Consider the following 17,162-nt stretch of genomic DNA (forward strand, 5'->3'; position numbering starts at 1 on the left):
TTGGTGTAGGGCAATAGAAAATACAGTCTGTACAGTAGAAAAACCATTATGCCTATGGAGAGTCCCCACAAGGATAGCTGACCAGACTGAGTGTGTGTGTGTGTGTGTGTGTGTGTGTGTGTGTGTGTGTCGGTTTGCTTTCAGCAGGTTGTGTTCAGGCAAACCATAGCTGATGAATACAACCTCCTCTATGGCCTTTGCAAAAGGACGTGTGAGGAAAAAATGACACGCAGAACTAAACCAATAGTTTCCTGTTTCCTTCAGGAAAATTAAAGGGTCATGAAACCCCGTTTCAGCACTGGTTAGTTCTCACCACATTTTTTTAAAAACGCTAAAAAAAAAACAATAAAAATAGTGGAGAGGGAAGAGAGGAGACAGACAACACACAGCTTCGGGTTCAGACAGTTTCATTTCGCTCCCATCGAGTTGAAAACACAAATAAATCACAGCCATTTGCACTCTCCATTGATATATGAACGCGCTGTTGCACCTCTGATAACTTGTAAGGCTTATTTAGCGGTGTTTATATAAGCCTTTTGACGGATTGTGTCAAGGAGCTGTAAACACGGTTACACTCACTAAGTGAATTAATCGAGTTTGTGCCGAACTCTTGTTACTCTTTGATCCATGAACGATTCTCTCAGTTAATGTGCCGATGTCATCTCACAGACTGAAGCGTTTGTCATAGCAAATCAACACATGCTGTTGTGAATAATTAAGCGAAGCGTCTTCTCATAGGGTAAGAACACGCAGTCTCATGAATAATTTAATAGCGTCATCGATGTACTATTAAGGCTTGTTTGAGATGTGTCTGGCCTCGCCTGAAATGTAGGCGAGAGTAGACGGCTGCAGTGAGGTATATCGCGTTATTCTCACTCATGTGCTGTTCTGCTGATTACCATGATATAATTTCAGTTCTGTTGCCTTTATATAAAAATAAATATGATGAACAAGACACTCAAAGTGCTTGCTATTTCATTTCATACGAAAGGCGTATTTATCACTCATTTTTACTTTAAAACAAACATGTATTTTAGATTTGTATAGCAATATGACAACAATCACATATCTCACACAGAGATCGCACTTGTCATAGTGTTTGGGAATATTCATGCATAACTGAAATACTTAAATCACATGAAACCAGATAAAGAAATAAAATATATTAGAAGAGAACGCAGCATCTAGGTTGTCTGAACCAATGAGCATTAAGCTGTGTCGTCAGTCAGTCGTTTCCCATCATGCTTTTGATCAGCGCAGTCGGTGGAGAACAACTGCGCTCGACTGCACAATCCGACACAGCCGCTTCGCCATCGCCAGAGTTTTTTGGCACACGTCAGCATGACATCAGAGCAAGTCGGACGTAACTCGGACATATTTCTAACCGGCACGCATCTCGTGGTGATCACCGGTGATCGGTTCTGCGCAGATTTGAGAGAGAGAGAGTGTGTGTGTGTGTGTGTGTGTGTGTGTGTGTGTGTGTCGGTTTGCTTTCAGCAGGTTGTGTTCAGGCAAACCATAGCTGATGAATACAACCTCCTCTATGGCCTTTGCAAAAGGACGTGTGAGGAAAAAATGACACGCAGAACTAAACCAATAGTTTCCTGTTTCCTTCAGGAAAATTAAAGGGTCATGAAACCCCGTTTCAGCACTGGTTAGTTCTCACCACATTTTTTAAAAAACGCTAAAAAAAAAACAATAAAAATAGTGGAGAGGGAAGAGAGGAGACAGACAACACACAGCTTCGGGTTCAGACAGTTTCATTTCGCTCCCATCGAGTTGAAAACACAAATAAATCACAGCCATTTGCACTCTCCATTGATATATGAACGCGCTGTTGCACCTCTGATAACTTGTAAGGCTTATTTAGCGGTGTTTATATAAGCCTTTTGACGGATTGTGTCAAGGAGCTGTAAACACGGTTACACTCACTAAGTGAATTAATCGAGTTTGTGCCGAACTCTTGTTACTCTTTGATCCATGAACGATTCTCTCAGTTAATGTGCCGATGTCATCTCACAGACTGAAGCGTTTGTCATAGCAAATCAACACATGCTGTTGTGAATAATTAAGCGAAGCGTCTTCTCATAGGGTAAGAACACGCAGTCTCATGAATAATTTAATAGCGTCATCGATGTACTATTAAGGCTTGTTTGAGATGTGTCTGGCCTCGCCTGAAATGTAGGCGAGAGTAGACGGCTGCAGTGAGGTATATCGCGTTATTCTCACTCATGTGCTGTTCTGCTGATTACCATGATATAATTTCAGTTCTGTTGCCTTTATATAAAAATAAATATGATGAACAAGACACTCAAAGTGCTTGCTATTTCATTTCATACGAAAGGCGTATTTATCACTCATTTTTACTTTAAAACAAACATGTATTTTAGATTTGTATAGCAATATGACAACAATCACATATCTCACACAGAGATCGCACTTGTCATAGTGTTTGGGAATATTCATGCATAACTGAAATACTTAAATCACATGAAACCAGATAAAGAAATAAAATATATTAGAAGAGAACGCAGCATCTAGGTTGTCTGAACCAATGAGCATTAAGCTGTGTCGTCAGTCAGTCGTTTCCCATCATGCTTTTGATCAGCGCAGTCGGTGGAGAACAACTGCGCTCGACTGCACAATCCGACACAGCCGCTTCGCCATCGCCAGAGTTTTTTGGCACACGTCAGCATGACATCAGAGCAAGTCGGACGTAACTCGGACATATTTCTAACCGGCACGCATCTCGTGGTGATCACCGGTGATCGGTTCTGCGCAGATTTTGCTCATCTCAAACAAGCCTATAGTCCTTTGCCACGTCACAGACTGTGACGTCAACACGATGTCGATTTTAAACCCGGAAGATGAAAACCGCGCAAAGCTTCAAATTAACCAGTTTTCTCCAACAGTTACAATTATCGGATGCTAACATTGTCTTCTATGATGTGCAACACAAACACCTCTGCTAAAATCTCAGAAAAAGTCATTTGGGGTTTCATGACCCTTTAAATCAGCAGGGGTCGAAGGTCAAAGTTCAAACTGTTAAAAAGCAAACTGAATTCATAAAGCAGTCAGACGGGAGCAGGCAGACAGTATGTTGAAGCAATCATGGATGAGAGTCAGGAGAGCTTTCATGAATAAGCTGTTTCAGCTCCAGCTCCATGATGGATTTTCGCCGCCATGCAAGGTTAAACTAATACACCTGATTCAATTAATCCAGCGGCGGCTGATTATTGTTGAATCAGATGTGTTAGTTCAAGGCTGGAACAAATTATGTTGTTGTGGGGTCCCAGAGGACAAGAGTTGAAAACCACTGGAACAGACACAAGGCGTCTGATCTTCTATAGGACTCCGATGTACAGTAAAACACAGAGGTTTTCCCTAAGGGTTTATGTGTTTGATCTTCCTAATGTTGAAAATAAACACAAACCTATTTTGATTCATTGCATTCATATTAGAAAAAGGCCTGTGAGTTTGACCTCTGCATGTTTGTCAGTGTTGTCCAGACTCCCTGCTAGTGCTTGAAGCATTCTGGTTTGTGTCCAAGTGTTGATCTTGTTCATTCACCGTGTAGAAGTATGTGAGTTTAGGCCAATGCTCACAGGAGAGATTTCTTACCAGATGAACTGACAGAGGTGGTCTGAGAAAGATAGAGAGAAAGAGAGAGTGCATACTATAGTACTAAGTTTTTATGTAAGTAAGTGCAGGTACTAGTGCCAGTGGCCTCAAAGGTAGAGACCGCCAAGGAAAACTGAATAGCAGGGCTCTTGGCGCATGTACTGCAAGCTGTCCACTAGGACTTTTGTTTTTGTTGTGTATTTTTCTAAAAAAACACCTATTTCCTAATTTCTCAAGCTAAATTGCTTTTGCTGCTAAATGTAGAATGAAGGGGCCCTGACATGTTTCTTAGGGATTAAAGTTCCGTCGCTACGACGGATTTCCGTCAGTTCATAAAGACACTCACTTGCTTCACTCCTGAATGATTCAGCCGTTCGAACAAATCAATTGAATGAATGATTCAGTGATAAAATCAGTGACTTGCCGCCACCTGCTGGCGGATTTAGTTTAATTTTTAGCGTATAATTTCTGTTATTTAAATCATATTTCTGTATTCAAAATTGTATATTTAAAACATTAATCTCCACATGAATTTATTAATTTAATTGCACTTCATGCCACCTCTGGTAATCATGATAATCGGCTCCGAGGTAGCATGAGTGCAATTAAATTCATTAATTCATGTGGAGATTATCGTTTTAAATATACAATTTTGAATACAGAAATATGATTTAAATAACTGAAATTATACGCTAAAAATGAAACTAAATCCGCCAGCAGGTGGCGGCAAGTCACTGATTTTATCACTAAATCATTCATTCAATTGATTCGTTCCAACGGCTCATTCATTCAGGAATGACGCAAGTGAGTGTCTTTATGAACTGACAGAAATCCGTCGTAGCGATGGAACTTTAATCCCTGTGTTTCTACACTGCAAAATTACAGCGTAAAAATTATAAAAATGTATTATATTTAGGTTTTCTGCAGGTCTTAAAAAGTCTTAATTTGTCCTTCCACAAATTAAGGCCTTAACAATTCTTAAATCTGAGCCTAAAGTCTTAAATAAAGTCATTGCATTAAATGTTGCGTTCAGTGCAAAAAATGAAAATCTTCCTCAATATTTTTCGTGCTTTCCAGTTAAAATATCTAAACATCCTTAAATTAGTGTACTCAACATTTGTTTTATGTTTTTATTTGATATTTTCTTGTAGCACTTTTTAAATGTGCTCAATAAAAAAAAAAAATTTCATGTTTTTATTTGATCTTTTCTTGTAGCACTTTTTAAATGTGCTCAATAAATAAACTGAACTTGAACATATTGGTCTTAAAAAAGGTCTTAAATTAATATTCATAAACCTTGTATAAATACATTATAAAAAAACGAGTTTTAAAATATTTTGAGTTGCTTCTTTTAATTCATGTCATTTTAAGAATTTTTTATTATTTTACTGGAGAAAAACAAAGACTCATTAAAAACGTGATGTTTTTTCAGTGTATGTTTTGTTTGTTCTTAGCTGTTTATTATATATTTCCATTGATTTGAAAAATCATTTTTAATTTGAATGGAATCAGACAATCTTTAAGTTGCTGGTCCATTTAATTTTTAAACCATTTCTTTCACTTAAATCATACAACCAAAATATCAAATACATGTTTTTAAATAACCTTGTTCATTTAGCAAGAAACAAACCCAATATTTTGTCCAAAAAATTAAAAAAAAATTAATTTCCACAACAAGCGCCACTATTTCTTTCCTTTGCTGCCCTCTACTGTCCACAACATCAATGTTCATGAATGTTCTATTTTGGAATTCAAAACATTGAAACATTCTGTCCAATCAGAGTTTGATGAGAAGCCCACTGTGAATGATCAGCCATTAAGATCCTTTCATCTGTGATAAAGGGAACAAATCGGTAAACTGATTCCTCATTACCATGTTTGCATGGTGGCATCAAACTCTCTGTGTGATCCAATTGACATGTTGACGCTGCATTTAAATTCAAATGAGCCAATGGGAAAGTGCTCTTGTCTCTGTGATGGGTCAGTGGAAAAGCGGATTGTGAGTGATGAGCCATGTAACCGTCCAATGAGCTGCCAGATGTTGCTGACAACGAAATCAAAGCATTCCTGCTTCCCAGAAACCCCGGCCTAGTTACACCTGAGAAAGAGACACCATTTATAATACAGACTATGCAATTCTACAATTAAAACAAGACATCAGCACATACCCAGTGATCCACAGTCACTTTGTTCTTCATTTTGTTCCCTCCTCATCCTCGCTCTGCGATTGGAGAACCAAACCTTCAGATGGAAGATCAAGATCAGGTCAAACATCTAACACAAGCCCCTTTAAATATATGCATGCCAACTCTGGAAGCCTCTTTTTCATATGACAGATTATTACGTTTAAGGAACAAAAGCATTTGTTAGCTTAAATTTTGAAGCTGAATTGCCTTTATAGTGTTCTGTGGAAGGTTTGTCTCCTCAGACAGCTTTTCTCTGGTAAGCAGGTCTGGATAAAGCCCACGGATGAACTCTGAATAGCCAGAAATCAGAAGGGGAGACGTTATAAAGTAGCTCAGTATAACAGCACACGGATGACTGTGAACAGATAGTGAGAGATTAAAGTGATCACCTTTCTCTAACCTCTCGCACTGATCTGTGGTGAAAGCTGTTCTGCTGCGATGACAGGTGCTTCGCAGATTCGTGTTCAGTTGTTGCTGATTTGTCTGAGCTTGTTCCTCTTGTTCCTCTAGGGTGACCGGAAGTGAAAGAGGGAAGGTTAGTATACATATTTGATTCAAGACCTTTAAGTAGGATGAACACAGGTAGGACATTTACACTTAAATCATCTTTTTCATTACTCTTCTAAACATAAGCAACTTTATGCTAGACTTGTGTAAGTAAAACAGTAAAGCCTTCTTTTTGTATTTATCATAAAAGTATCATCTAGAATTGTATTTAATACACTATTATTCAACTGTTTTAGATCAGTAGGATCTTTTTAAGAAATGTATACTTTTATTCAGAAAGGATGCTTTAAATTAGTCAAAAGTGACAGTAAAGGCATTTATGATGTTACAAAATATTTCTACTTCAAATAAATGCTGTTCATTTGAACTTTCTATTCATCAAAGAATCTTGAAAAAAAAATGTATCACAGTTTCTTCAAAGCAATTATGCAGCACAACAAGCACTAAATCAGCAAATTAGAATGATATCTGAAGGATCCTGTGACACTAAAGACTGGCGTAATGATGCTGAAAATTCAGCTTTATTTATTAGGAATCAATTATATTTAAAAATATATTCAAATAGAAAATTGTTATTTTAAATTGTAATATTATTTCATAATATTTTCACTGTATTTGTTTATTTTATTTTAATTTTTTTTATCAAATAGGCCTAGATGCAGCCCTGGTGAGCATCTCTTTTAAAACAATATTAAAACATCTTAATGACCACAAACTTTTGAATGGTATATCAGGCCCACTCACTGCCCCCGTAACACAGAAACCATTTACAGTGATTAATGATCAGAACATGCCACGCTTCAGCTGTATTCACTCTATCGCATTTGAATTTTGAATGAAACAGATTACCTGTGTAACTGCGTTTTACATTTGGATATGAACTGCCCACCATGTCCACATCTAGATGAATCTTCTTAAGAATCCGGTTTATGGAAGACACCTGATGACATCAATTATTCATGAGTCATACAATCATTTTTCCTGATCAATAAGAGCAGCAGTGTTCAAGTTTTATAGGCTAGACTTGTGCATTTAAAGGAATAGTTTACCCAAAAATGAAAATTTGCTTAAAATGTTCTTCTTCATCAGAACAGATTTGGAGAAATTGAGCATTACATCACTTGCTCACCAGCAAATCCTCAGCAGTGAATGGGTTATACAAATGTAGGCTATATAAATATCACATATGCCATATAAAAATAGTTTTCAGTTTCATCTCAATGTATTAATCAGTAAAAGTCTAACTTTAGCAATTGTGGGTTGAAAATCTTTGGAAGAACTGTAATGATCAATTGCCAACCTTCGTTTCCCTGATCAGAATTTGCGCCGCACATCCCCAACGGGCACCTGGCTGGGGGCCTTGCAAAAAAAAATTATATTTTAGCAAACATTTAATGTATTAAATGATCCTGAAATCTAATGCGAGAAAAAACACTTTGCAAAACGAATGAGTTAAAAGCCGGGTGACCCTCTTCTTGCAGCGGAGATGGTCTTATTCTTCTTGAAGGAGATGCGTCCCTGCGTGTGGCCCCCACTCAATGCCCCCGCGCGTGACTTCTTATATATAACACAGTGCCCTTATCAAGATGACGTACTGTCCACATAGGAAGAAAGTAAATACAGACTCTCGATGGCTTTTAGTTCGCACCAAAGCTCATGGGTGTCTTACAAATAAGAAAGTGCGTTTCTGTGCCAGAGCAAGATTGCAGATAAAGATCGAATCTCTTACATTTCCTCCCCAAATGTGTAAGTGAATTACATAATTGTTCAAAAACTTGAACCATACCATATCATATCCAAAGCTCTTGGTTACTCATGTATCCAGCATTGTAAGAGTAAGAGTTTTTTTTTGCAGGCTTATGTGAAGGGAATGATGTGATTAGGTTATTGTGCGCGCCTTGATCCGAGTATTTCAATGGACAATGAACGGCTAATGTTTCAATAGCTCTCTTATAACATAAGCTGCGGCCTGGTCCTTTTATTAATCAAGTAAATTGACAATCAAAAGGGTGAATTATAATTGTACGGTTGTGGGCGTGAGTAAAAAAATGTCCAATTTGACTTCCAGTTCATATAATATGAAAATCCCTTTCATGAATTTTATTAGATAAAAATAAGCCCTATGCCTACTGTAAGGTCTTATTGTAAAATAAACTTTTGAGTTACTAATAATCAACATTTAACCTGCTAAAAAATATTTATTTATTGTTATCCGTGTTATATTTAATCTGCAACAGTAATGCGAACTTTTATGAACATCCATTTGGTCGTAAACTTTTAAATGCATCACTATGCAGAAAATATGAGAAGAGTTCTCGGCATGAAAGACCCGAGACTGGCAGATCAATGTGCTACTTCTTTTCTCTCCAGTACGGTAGGAAGTTAAATTAAATGAAATGTGGAGGATGTTAACTGTGACAAGATGATTGACAGGCCAGTTTACAGTGTAACAGGTGCGACAGAGCGGTCCTTTAAAGACGCAATTGTGTGACTTGATAGTATACATTATTGCTTGTATGTTTTTTGTTTTTTAATTTTTAATTTGTAAAAAATAATCGAATTTCAAAATCCAAATTACAATGAATCAATGCAACACTTAAATGTCTCAACGTCTCATAATAATAATAATAATAATAATAAATTATATTTTATGCGGGAGACCTGTAAATTAAATTACACATTTAAATGAACAAATCATGCATTTTTTGACATGTTTTATGGATTGAAAATACTTATCAAAATAAGGATTACAAGGGTTTTATGTTTAAGGCACTTACAGTTAATAGTGTCAATAGTGACTATTGTGATTTTTTTTTAAATTGGATAATTTCAATTTACAAACCGAAGTGGGTACAATATCTTTCATATATTCTAGGCATAAAGATCTGACGCTTCTTTACGTGCGCTCACAACCAGTGATGCATTGGAGATACGTCTGTCTCATTTTCATGTTGAACACAGAAAAGTATAGATAGATACTGTAGATAGATAGATAGATAAAAAAATTAAAAAAAATAAAAGATTAAATTATAAAGTTAAAAGAAATGCAGCGAATAATAAATAAAGGTTAAAGAAGGAACACAAACATACATTCAGGGATAAATTTAATTCAAATTACACTTATTTATTTATTTTTACATTTAACTTAATTTCATTTCTGCAGGTTTGGGCCTCCAAATTTATATCTCCTGTCATATCTAGGCCTATATCTTTAGTGTACATATGCTTATTCAAAGTCGGCGCCAAGTAATATATAGAAAATAAGTATGAATGAAACAGTAGCCAAGTCAGAAAAAGAAACCAAATTAATTGAAATTCATTCATAGCAAAGTCAGAACTCCTCTCCTAGGTTCACGAAACGGTCGTCCATAAAATGCAGTGCTGTTCTGTTGTAAGTCATCTTAATGCATCTACTTTCAGAAGGCCAAATAAAGTGCTTTGCTTTCGCCTAGAAACACACAGCGTCTCCCTGACATGGCTGCTTCAACACTAACTGCGGTTACTGAAACCACGCCTTCTTTCTTTGCATGCACATCATGTTCCACATAGTGAGGTAGATATGTGGGGGCATGTTAGAACCAGCCGTTTTAGGGGGGCGTGGCAGAGTCTTAACTTTGATAAAGAATATCTCTTTGGTTTTGAAACTTTAGTCTTTGCAACTTCAGGGATCTTATCAGCTTGTAACACTCCAAAGAGAAAGGAAAACTTGAAATCGCATCACATGACCCCTTTAAACATTTAAGGGGGTGTGTTTTTTCAAATCTGTGCTGACGTGTCGCACCTCCCCACTCACCGGATGTCATCACTCGCACTCTAACGTCACACAACCAAATCGCCTCATTCAGCGCACGAGTGTGACGCGGTGACCGAGGAAGTGCAACATTTCGACGTGTACATCCTCACGCTGTGCTTCCGGTTAAGCAAAGCGTGATCAGTCGTGCTGCTCAGTCTCTCTTCCCTTCCTCGGCTCACAGTAGAGGCGTCTCGTAGGACTCTCCCGGTTCCTTTACCTCTCTCTCTCTCTCTCTTCCCTCCCTAACGGAATACTCATTCAGCCCAGCGGACATGGCATCTGCAGTAGCGGCACAAGTTCAGTCCAACCCAGCTTCAGCTCCGCAGCTGCAGAGGGGAATAGTGAAGATGGTAGGAGAGCACAAGGGACACAAGTATTGGTCTGGGGGTGCTGGCTAACTCACTAGTGATTGCTAAGACTTCAAAAGTTCATATATTTTTTTAAAGTCAGGCATGCATTCTGCAGCTTATTGCTTTTCATTTAGCTCTTTTGACTTTTGGCTAGTCTTTCCGTTGTTTTCATGAGCAGCAGAGATTGAGAGAAGTTGAGCGGTCTTCCAGATGACCAGTTATGCAACATTATAGTCAAAGTTTCCTTACACTTTTGACATCTTTCATTTTGCTGTTGTAAATGATGCCAAACATTATTATATACCAGTCGCTAAGTCTAAATATCTTGCAGCTACAACTCAATATTTGTAAAGAGGCACACTTTTCATAACAAACGCGGATAGTTTGTTAAACCCTCTCTTCTATCAAAGCTGAGCTTTTTAAACAGTTCTAGAGTTTGTTCTACACTGATTTAAACCAAAAAGCTAGGGCAAACCACAGAATTGCGGGTTGAATTTGCGGTTAAACGTCTTGGGGGGATATCAATTCAATCTAGTGACTCGAAACTTTTGAATCGGTTCACCAGAAGATTCATTCTCTGATGCGGTCAGGTGCGTTACAAGAGTGTTTATTGAATCATTCTTTTGCTCAATCGATTCGATTAAAAGCGTTTAAGGCCTGCAAAGTGTTTTTCCAAATGACAACAAATCAGCTCTGTCCCCCCCCCACACACACATCCTGCTAAGCTTGGTTTATTAGTATGCAAGTGTGTGTGAGACTGTTAATTCCTTGCGGTAAAAAGTCATTTTTACACATTCATAGTCAGTGTTGGGGAAAGTTACTTTTAAAAGTAATGCATTACAATATTGCGTTACTCTCTAAAAAAAGTAACGAATCACGTTACTTAGTTACTTTTTATGGAAAGTAATGCGTTATATTACTTTTGCGTTACTTTCGCGTTACTTTTTAAATATAAGCAGGGGTTGATTGTTTTTAATAGTTCTATTTATAGCAACTATAAAAGCCCTTTCACACCAAAAAGTGTAATGAATAAACCTCAGGTTTTGTGCTGGGGCTCGTGTTTCTGTGTTGCTGTAAGACTCGATGAGCGGCCAGCTTCCTCGGGCCCCCTAACCAGGCAAGGCGCCGCAGTTTTGAACTGTTTACTTTGTCTGCTCTGGTGAATGAAAGGGGAGCAGATATGAGAAATTGACACGTAGGTCTTTAGCCAACCAAGAACTGTCCATGGAGAAACTCAGTAACGCGAGAGAGCCTGGAAGTAAACGCTCCATGAAAACAAACCGGGACAGGCTTTATTAAACTTGATTATGAGTCATATTATTTTTTTATTTTAACTTTCACTTGTTATTGTTACAGCCTTTCTTTATGATGATGAAACGCTCAATTAAAGTCTATCCTGTTCCGCCAAAATACTATCAATGTTACTACATTAAAACCATGCTAACTTATTAGCCAAAACAATAAAAAACAGTTAAACATAATGACAAAACCCTCTTTTCACTGGTTTGAAGGGGATACCTTATGAATTTGACTTTTTATATTGATTTTATTGGTAGAATTCATAATTAAGAATTTAAGTTCAGTTGAATACTTTACGTAAACTAAATATAGTCAGTTCCATGGGGCTAATATATCCCCCTTATAAAACTTCACTTGAATAAAGTGGTTCCCATTGTAAGTTATTATAGCTTTGATTTTGCCTAAACATTAAATTACACTGTTTAAAATGAACAGAGTACTTCCCAGTCTTGTTCAACTCCTTGTTAAATGTATACGGGACGGTGACAGTTAAGGGGTTAATCAAATAAGTGCAGCTTTCGTGAGCATAAGAGACTAAAAAGATTTTGAAAAAATCTTACAGACCCCAAACTTTTGAACGAAAGGTATGTGCACATCATACTTAAATATAAAAAAATCCAACTCAGGCCAGTGTATGTGTTTATATTTGTATTTCTATGTCTTGTAGTGCATATTCTGGGAACTCACTAACAAATGACTATAAACATTAATAATAAGTTTAACACTTAATTCAGTATTACTTTCTTTTATCAGTAATGTTGAAATTTGCCGTTTGACAGAACTGTATAAATTAATAATAATACAAATATAACTTGGTTGTATGATATTCCTTAAAAATAATAATATTATTATTACTTTGAGAATTGCATTGTAGTATACAGTAGTAATCTATTCAGTCATATAATTTCACGTTAAACCGGACTTTTATTTTGACGGTTCGTCGTGAAGGTCTTTCAGTTTTAGTTTTAGTTTCAGTTTCAGCGTGTATTTGACGGTATTTTTTCTCAAATGACACTGCATAAAGCTGGTGAAGTGACTCTCAGAGCAGCTCTGAAGATGCATGTGTTCGTGTCCTCATATATTGGGACGCAGACGCTGAAAACACCGCGAGTGAAGTGTGTTTGAGTTTGCGTATCAGATGAAACTACTACACGCATTCAGAGACACACAGGACATGCAGACTTATTAGCAACATGCACTGACTGGTTGCTGTAACAATTATTTCTGTTGTGATTAATCCATATTAAGTAAAAATGTCCAGAGCTTATCATCATTATTAACATAAATTTGATCAATCTCGATATGATATCATTTATCGCCCGATGCTAATTTTGGCTATTTATAGGACGTGCTTGGCGGGCGACTCAGAGACTCCATGCGGGCTACCAGGTGCCCACGGGCACCACGTTGGTGACCACTGCTCTAGGGCTTTATCAGACATTATTGCTTTTCATATTTCTACGTTTTGATCTCTCACTCCCTCTTCTGGTCACATCTGCTCATTACACGTCTTTTCTATCCGCCCTTCTCCCTCTGGCTAGAAGCGATGTAATATTGTCCTAAGCTTTTGGAACTTAATGATGCGTATGCGGGCCACTCTGTGAAATGGCCCTGAACAATTGCCAGTGGAATCGGTTTGCTTTAGGCTCATTTTCCCCACAGGAGACGGTGGTGTTAGACCCACTGTTCTCTCTACAGCCCCTGAACAGCCTTCTCATTAGCCAGGCCTGCTGTGGCCCATCACAGCCCACTGGATCGACTATCATAATCTCCAAAGGAGTCGTGTTTAAACTAGTGGTCGACCAATATGGGTTTTTTGACAGCCGATACCGATGCCGATATCTTGGAAAGCAGGGTGGCTGATGGCCGATATAATTTCATTTATTTTAATTAATATTTAAGAAATTTGAAATCATTAAAAAAATAAACGTGTAAAATAAACATACTTATACTCTAGAACAGTGTTTCCCAACCTTTTTTTAGTCGCGGCACCCTTTGGAAATTTTTGGAAAACTTGTTGCACCCTACAAAATTAATTTTGTCACAATATTTGAATTTCTAACTTCGATATGATAATTTGAAAAGTATAGATATTCGGTACAACAGGGAAGAACTGCAGAATATAATGTCATACAGATATTTGTAATATTATTAAAAAATTTTGTCCATCAATTGTGGCAATCAGTAGGCTAATTTCTATTGAAGAGACCAATTTATATGACATTTTAATGTAGGATTTTATACATATGTAAACATTATTTAATTACCATTATAATAGCTATCTCACAAATTTTTGCTCACTCAGTGTTTTTTTTTTTACATTTTACAGTGAGGTAATTTTGGTGCAGTAGCACGAGATAGCTTGATTTCAAACTTTGAATTCAATAAAAAATGACAACTAAGCAGTCAGTAGTAAAATAAGAACAAATAAAGAAATGAATGATAGCACAAATAAAAAATAACGACAGGCCTTCGAATGAAATAAATTGCTGCTTCGTTTTTCAGGTAGGTCTAACAGTAGGGTTAAGATATTTAACATTAATTTTTTTACCAATTACCCAAATAATGTTTAGTCCTAGAAAGCTATTATTATCAGAGGACACGTGAGTATAACATAGCGGTTAGCAGATCAATGAATGAGAGGGTACCGTTACCAGAGTTGTCCATATACCACACCATGTTACAACACAGTAGGGCTATTGCAGACAGAAACAATACTGTACTACATAGATGTTTCCTGTCGGCTCAATTTTTGAGTGGACTTTGCTGTTCGCTGAGCATGAACGGTATACGAGTGGAGCGACTGACGGAGCGCACACGCATAGAGCGGCACCCCGGTTGGGAAACACTGCTCTAGAAGACAAAGCATTTTTCACAAATAAATATTTAATTAAAATATAATTAAAAAGGAAGTAAACACTGTAACCAACAGGGCATTCAGTTTTCTGGGAAGTTTGTGTGCATTGGGAATCATATTTTTTCAAATAAAGCCAAGGTAACACTCATTTTCCATACAGCACACAGTGAAAATGACATGAATATGACAGTGGGCAAATGCATAAAGCGCAGCATAATTTGAAATCAGTCACAAGTTTAAAGTTTGTCGATCACGCGTCTCCAGTGAAGCTGAACTCTCCTCCTGTCCGTATTCAATTCGCATGGACCATAGCACCGATTGTCACAGAACACGCGATAATGCAGGTCACATGCACACTTCACAAGATCTCAACTAGATTCGACTAAGTCTGCAAGGTTTGTGAAATTAAATGTTCATTAGTCATTCAAAGATTTGTTTAAATTATATAAATGCGTATTTGCGGAATGCTGACGGCAAACGAGAAAGTATTATAATGTTTGCCTTTAATAATATTAAAGCAATCGTTATAATACTTTTTTGTATACATTTTAATTCCTTTGTTCAACAGTTCTATCTGATTATTAGATAGACTTCTATCTGTATTAAGACAGAACTGAATGACAACAGAGAACAAGAGGGAGAATGTGAGCACTGCGTTCTCGGCGCCGTTAAAATAAAAGTCCCGCCTCGAAAACATCGGCCAAACAGAAAAACTTATCAGCCGATGCCGATATTTGAAAAATGGCATATATCGGCCGATATATCGGCCTTGGCGATATATCGGTCGACCACTAGTTTAAACCTGGGCCGTGCTCTGCTCACCAGTTCTCAATTAAGCACAGCCGAGCAGGGAAGGATACCCTCTCCTCTCCCTGACACACTCTCGCTCTCTCTTTTGAAAAGATGATGGAATATAACATTTTACTTGACAAAGACAACTCAAGATGGCTGCTGAGATTTGGCAGCCCCTTATTTCCTGTAGTTAAAATTTATGAAGGCTTGTAGAATTGGAGCGTTGGGCTTGTCATTTAATAGGCAGAAGGTGACTTTTCTTTGACTTTTGCTTTACCAGCCTTGCCTGTTACTACATGAGTGAGTTTTTAAATAAGAGTCGGGTATTAACATCTGTCCTGTGTCTCGTCATCTTGCATATCAGAAAAAGTGAGACGATGAACCCAGATGGCTGGTTTGAATATTGTGAGCTTTGTGTTTGTCCATTAGGCGTGGCAGTGTCCTATAGTCTCCCATGAGCCACCCACAGTCTGTTTACTGACCATCTGATGAATATTGCATGTAAAACTGGACATTTTCACAAGGGTACAATGAAATTGCTTGACTGTAACGCAATTTCCGGGAATTGATGTGTATAGGTTTTTATCAGTCCACCTGGAAACAAAATATAGTTTGAAAGGAATTAGGTTGACTGTTTTAAATGATCAGATGAATAACTATTCAGTTATTTTTAAAAAGTGCTGGGTTAGTGGCTTTCATATATTTAAAATGCGTTCAGAGTTTTGTTTTCAAGCACAAAGCTATTACACTAGATACTCGCACACTTTTTCCACTATTTATGGTGGTTACTGTACAACCGCCCACTGAGATTAACACATTTAGATGTTATTGATTTCAAATTGAGCATGAAATCAAAGAAAACTGTGGTTATTATCTAGTGTTGTTTTTGTTAACTAAAACTGTAAAAAAATATATTTTTGCATTAATTGAAATAAAGCTAAAATATAAAAATTACATGGACAACTTAAATTGGAAAAAAAGGTTATTATAAACATTGCAACTAATTGAAATAAGTTGAAGTACTAAAATTTCTAAAACTGAAATAAAAATAAATTAAAGTGAAATAGAAATATATATATATATATATATATATATAAAATGACAAAACAAATTACTGAAACTTAATTACAATGAAACCTAAAAATATATAAATAAAAGCCAATTCAATATATATTAATAATATATATATTAATAAATACTATGCAATTAATACTAAAACAACACCGTTCCTATCAGTTTGTGGCCAGAATGTATTGCTAACCAGACTTTAAGTGATGTCAAAAGTCTGGATTTGTGAAAGGGCTAGTTCTTTCCCAAAGGTGTGCAGAATGCAGAGTGACGGTATTGAGTGTCCATGTCTCATATAGGTGTTTTTTCAGCAAAGTTCAAAGCTCAAATCCATTAAAATAATCTTAATATAGAGAAACACTAATTATAAATTCAGAATGCGTGCTCGTCCACAGTAGATCTAATATATATCTAAAAGACACTTTGAGTCTTTTCATCTAGTTTCAGTGAGAAAATTAAATTATTGTATGTGCTTTAATATTAAATCTCTGCCATCGCACCATCAAAACTCCCATAATTCATAATTTAATTCTATAATTTGTTTGTTGTCCAAGCCAAGACATTAAAGGAAGGGCTGATACATCATTGATGGAGTTACTGGTCAGACTGGGTCTTTAATTAATGGACTTTCACCACCCACATTTTTTTTTCCCCCTCTAAAAAAAAAAAAAAAAAAAAAAAAAAATTTT

General features: G+C 36.8%; 2 protein-coding genes across 2 annotated transcripts in view; one reads left to right on the forward strand and one right to left on the reverse strand.

Moving 5' to 3' along the window:
* Positions 1-5,327: 5,327 nt before the first annotated feature.
* Positions 5,328-10,197, reverse strand: LOC107557287 (paired box protein Pax-6-like). The gene is made up of 6 exons (XM_016240652.1): positions 10,165-10,197; positions 7,164-7,254; positions 6,197-6,313; positions 6,015-6,097; positions 5,790-5,862; positions 5,328-5,719 (listed from the first exon to the last, which is right to left on the reverse strand). The coding sequence occupies exons 1-6, from the start codon at positions 10,195-10,197 to the stop codon at positions 5,373-5,375; spliced, it is 744 nt and encodes a 247-aa protein (XP_016096138.1). The 3' UTR covers positions 5,328-5,372.
* Positions 10,198-10,379: 182 nt separating this feature from the next.
* Positions 10,380-17,162, forward strand: part of LOC107557288 (staphylococcal nuclease domain-containing protein 1) — a gene marked incomplete at its 3' end in the record, with an annotated part of 160,457 nt that continues 153,674 nt past the window's right edge. Inside the window, exon 1 of the mRNA XM_016240653.1 lies at positions 10,380-10,480. Within this exon, the coding sequence (XP_016096139.1) occupies positions 10,380-10,480 (101 nt within the window). The remainder of the gene's footprint in view (positions 10,481-17,162) is intronic.

Source organism: Sinocyclocheilus grahami, unplaced genomic scaffold (genome assembly GCF_001515645.1).
Source record: "Sinocyclocheilus grahami isolate Dianchi unplaced genomic scaffold, SAMN03320097.WGS_v1.1 scaffold597.1, whole genome shotgun sequence".
NCBI classification, from domain to species: Eukaryota; Metazoa; Chordata; class Actinopteri; order Cypriniformes; family Cyprinidae; genus Sinocyclocheilus; species Sinocyclocheilus grahami.

Bases quoted from the DNA above. Each gene is read 5' to 3' on its own strand.
- LOC107557287 (XM_016240652.1), bottom strand. From the start codon at position 10,197: ATGTTGCACTTCCTCGGTCACCGCGTCACACTC. The intron at 6,098-6,196 runs GTGATCACTTTA...CTGGCTATTCAG, and splicing joins GTGCGAGAGGTTAGAGAAAG to AGTTCATCCGTGGGCTTTAT. The intron at 5,720-5,789 runs GTATGTGCTGAT...TCTCTTTCTCAG, and splicing joins AAGTGACTGTGGATCACTGG to GTGTAACTAGGCCGGGGTTT.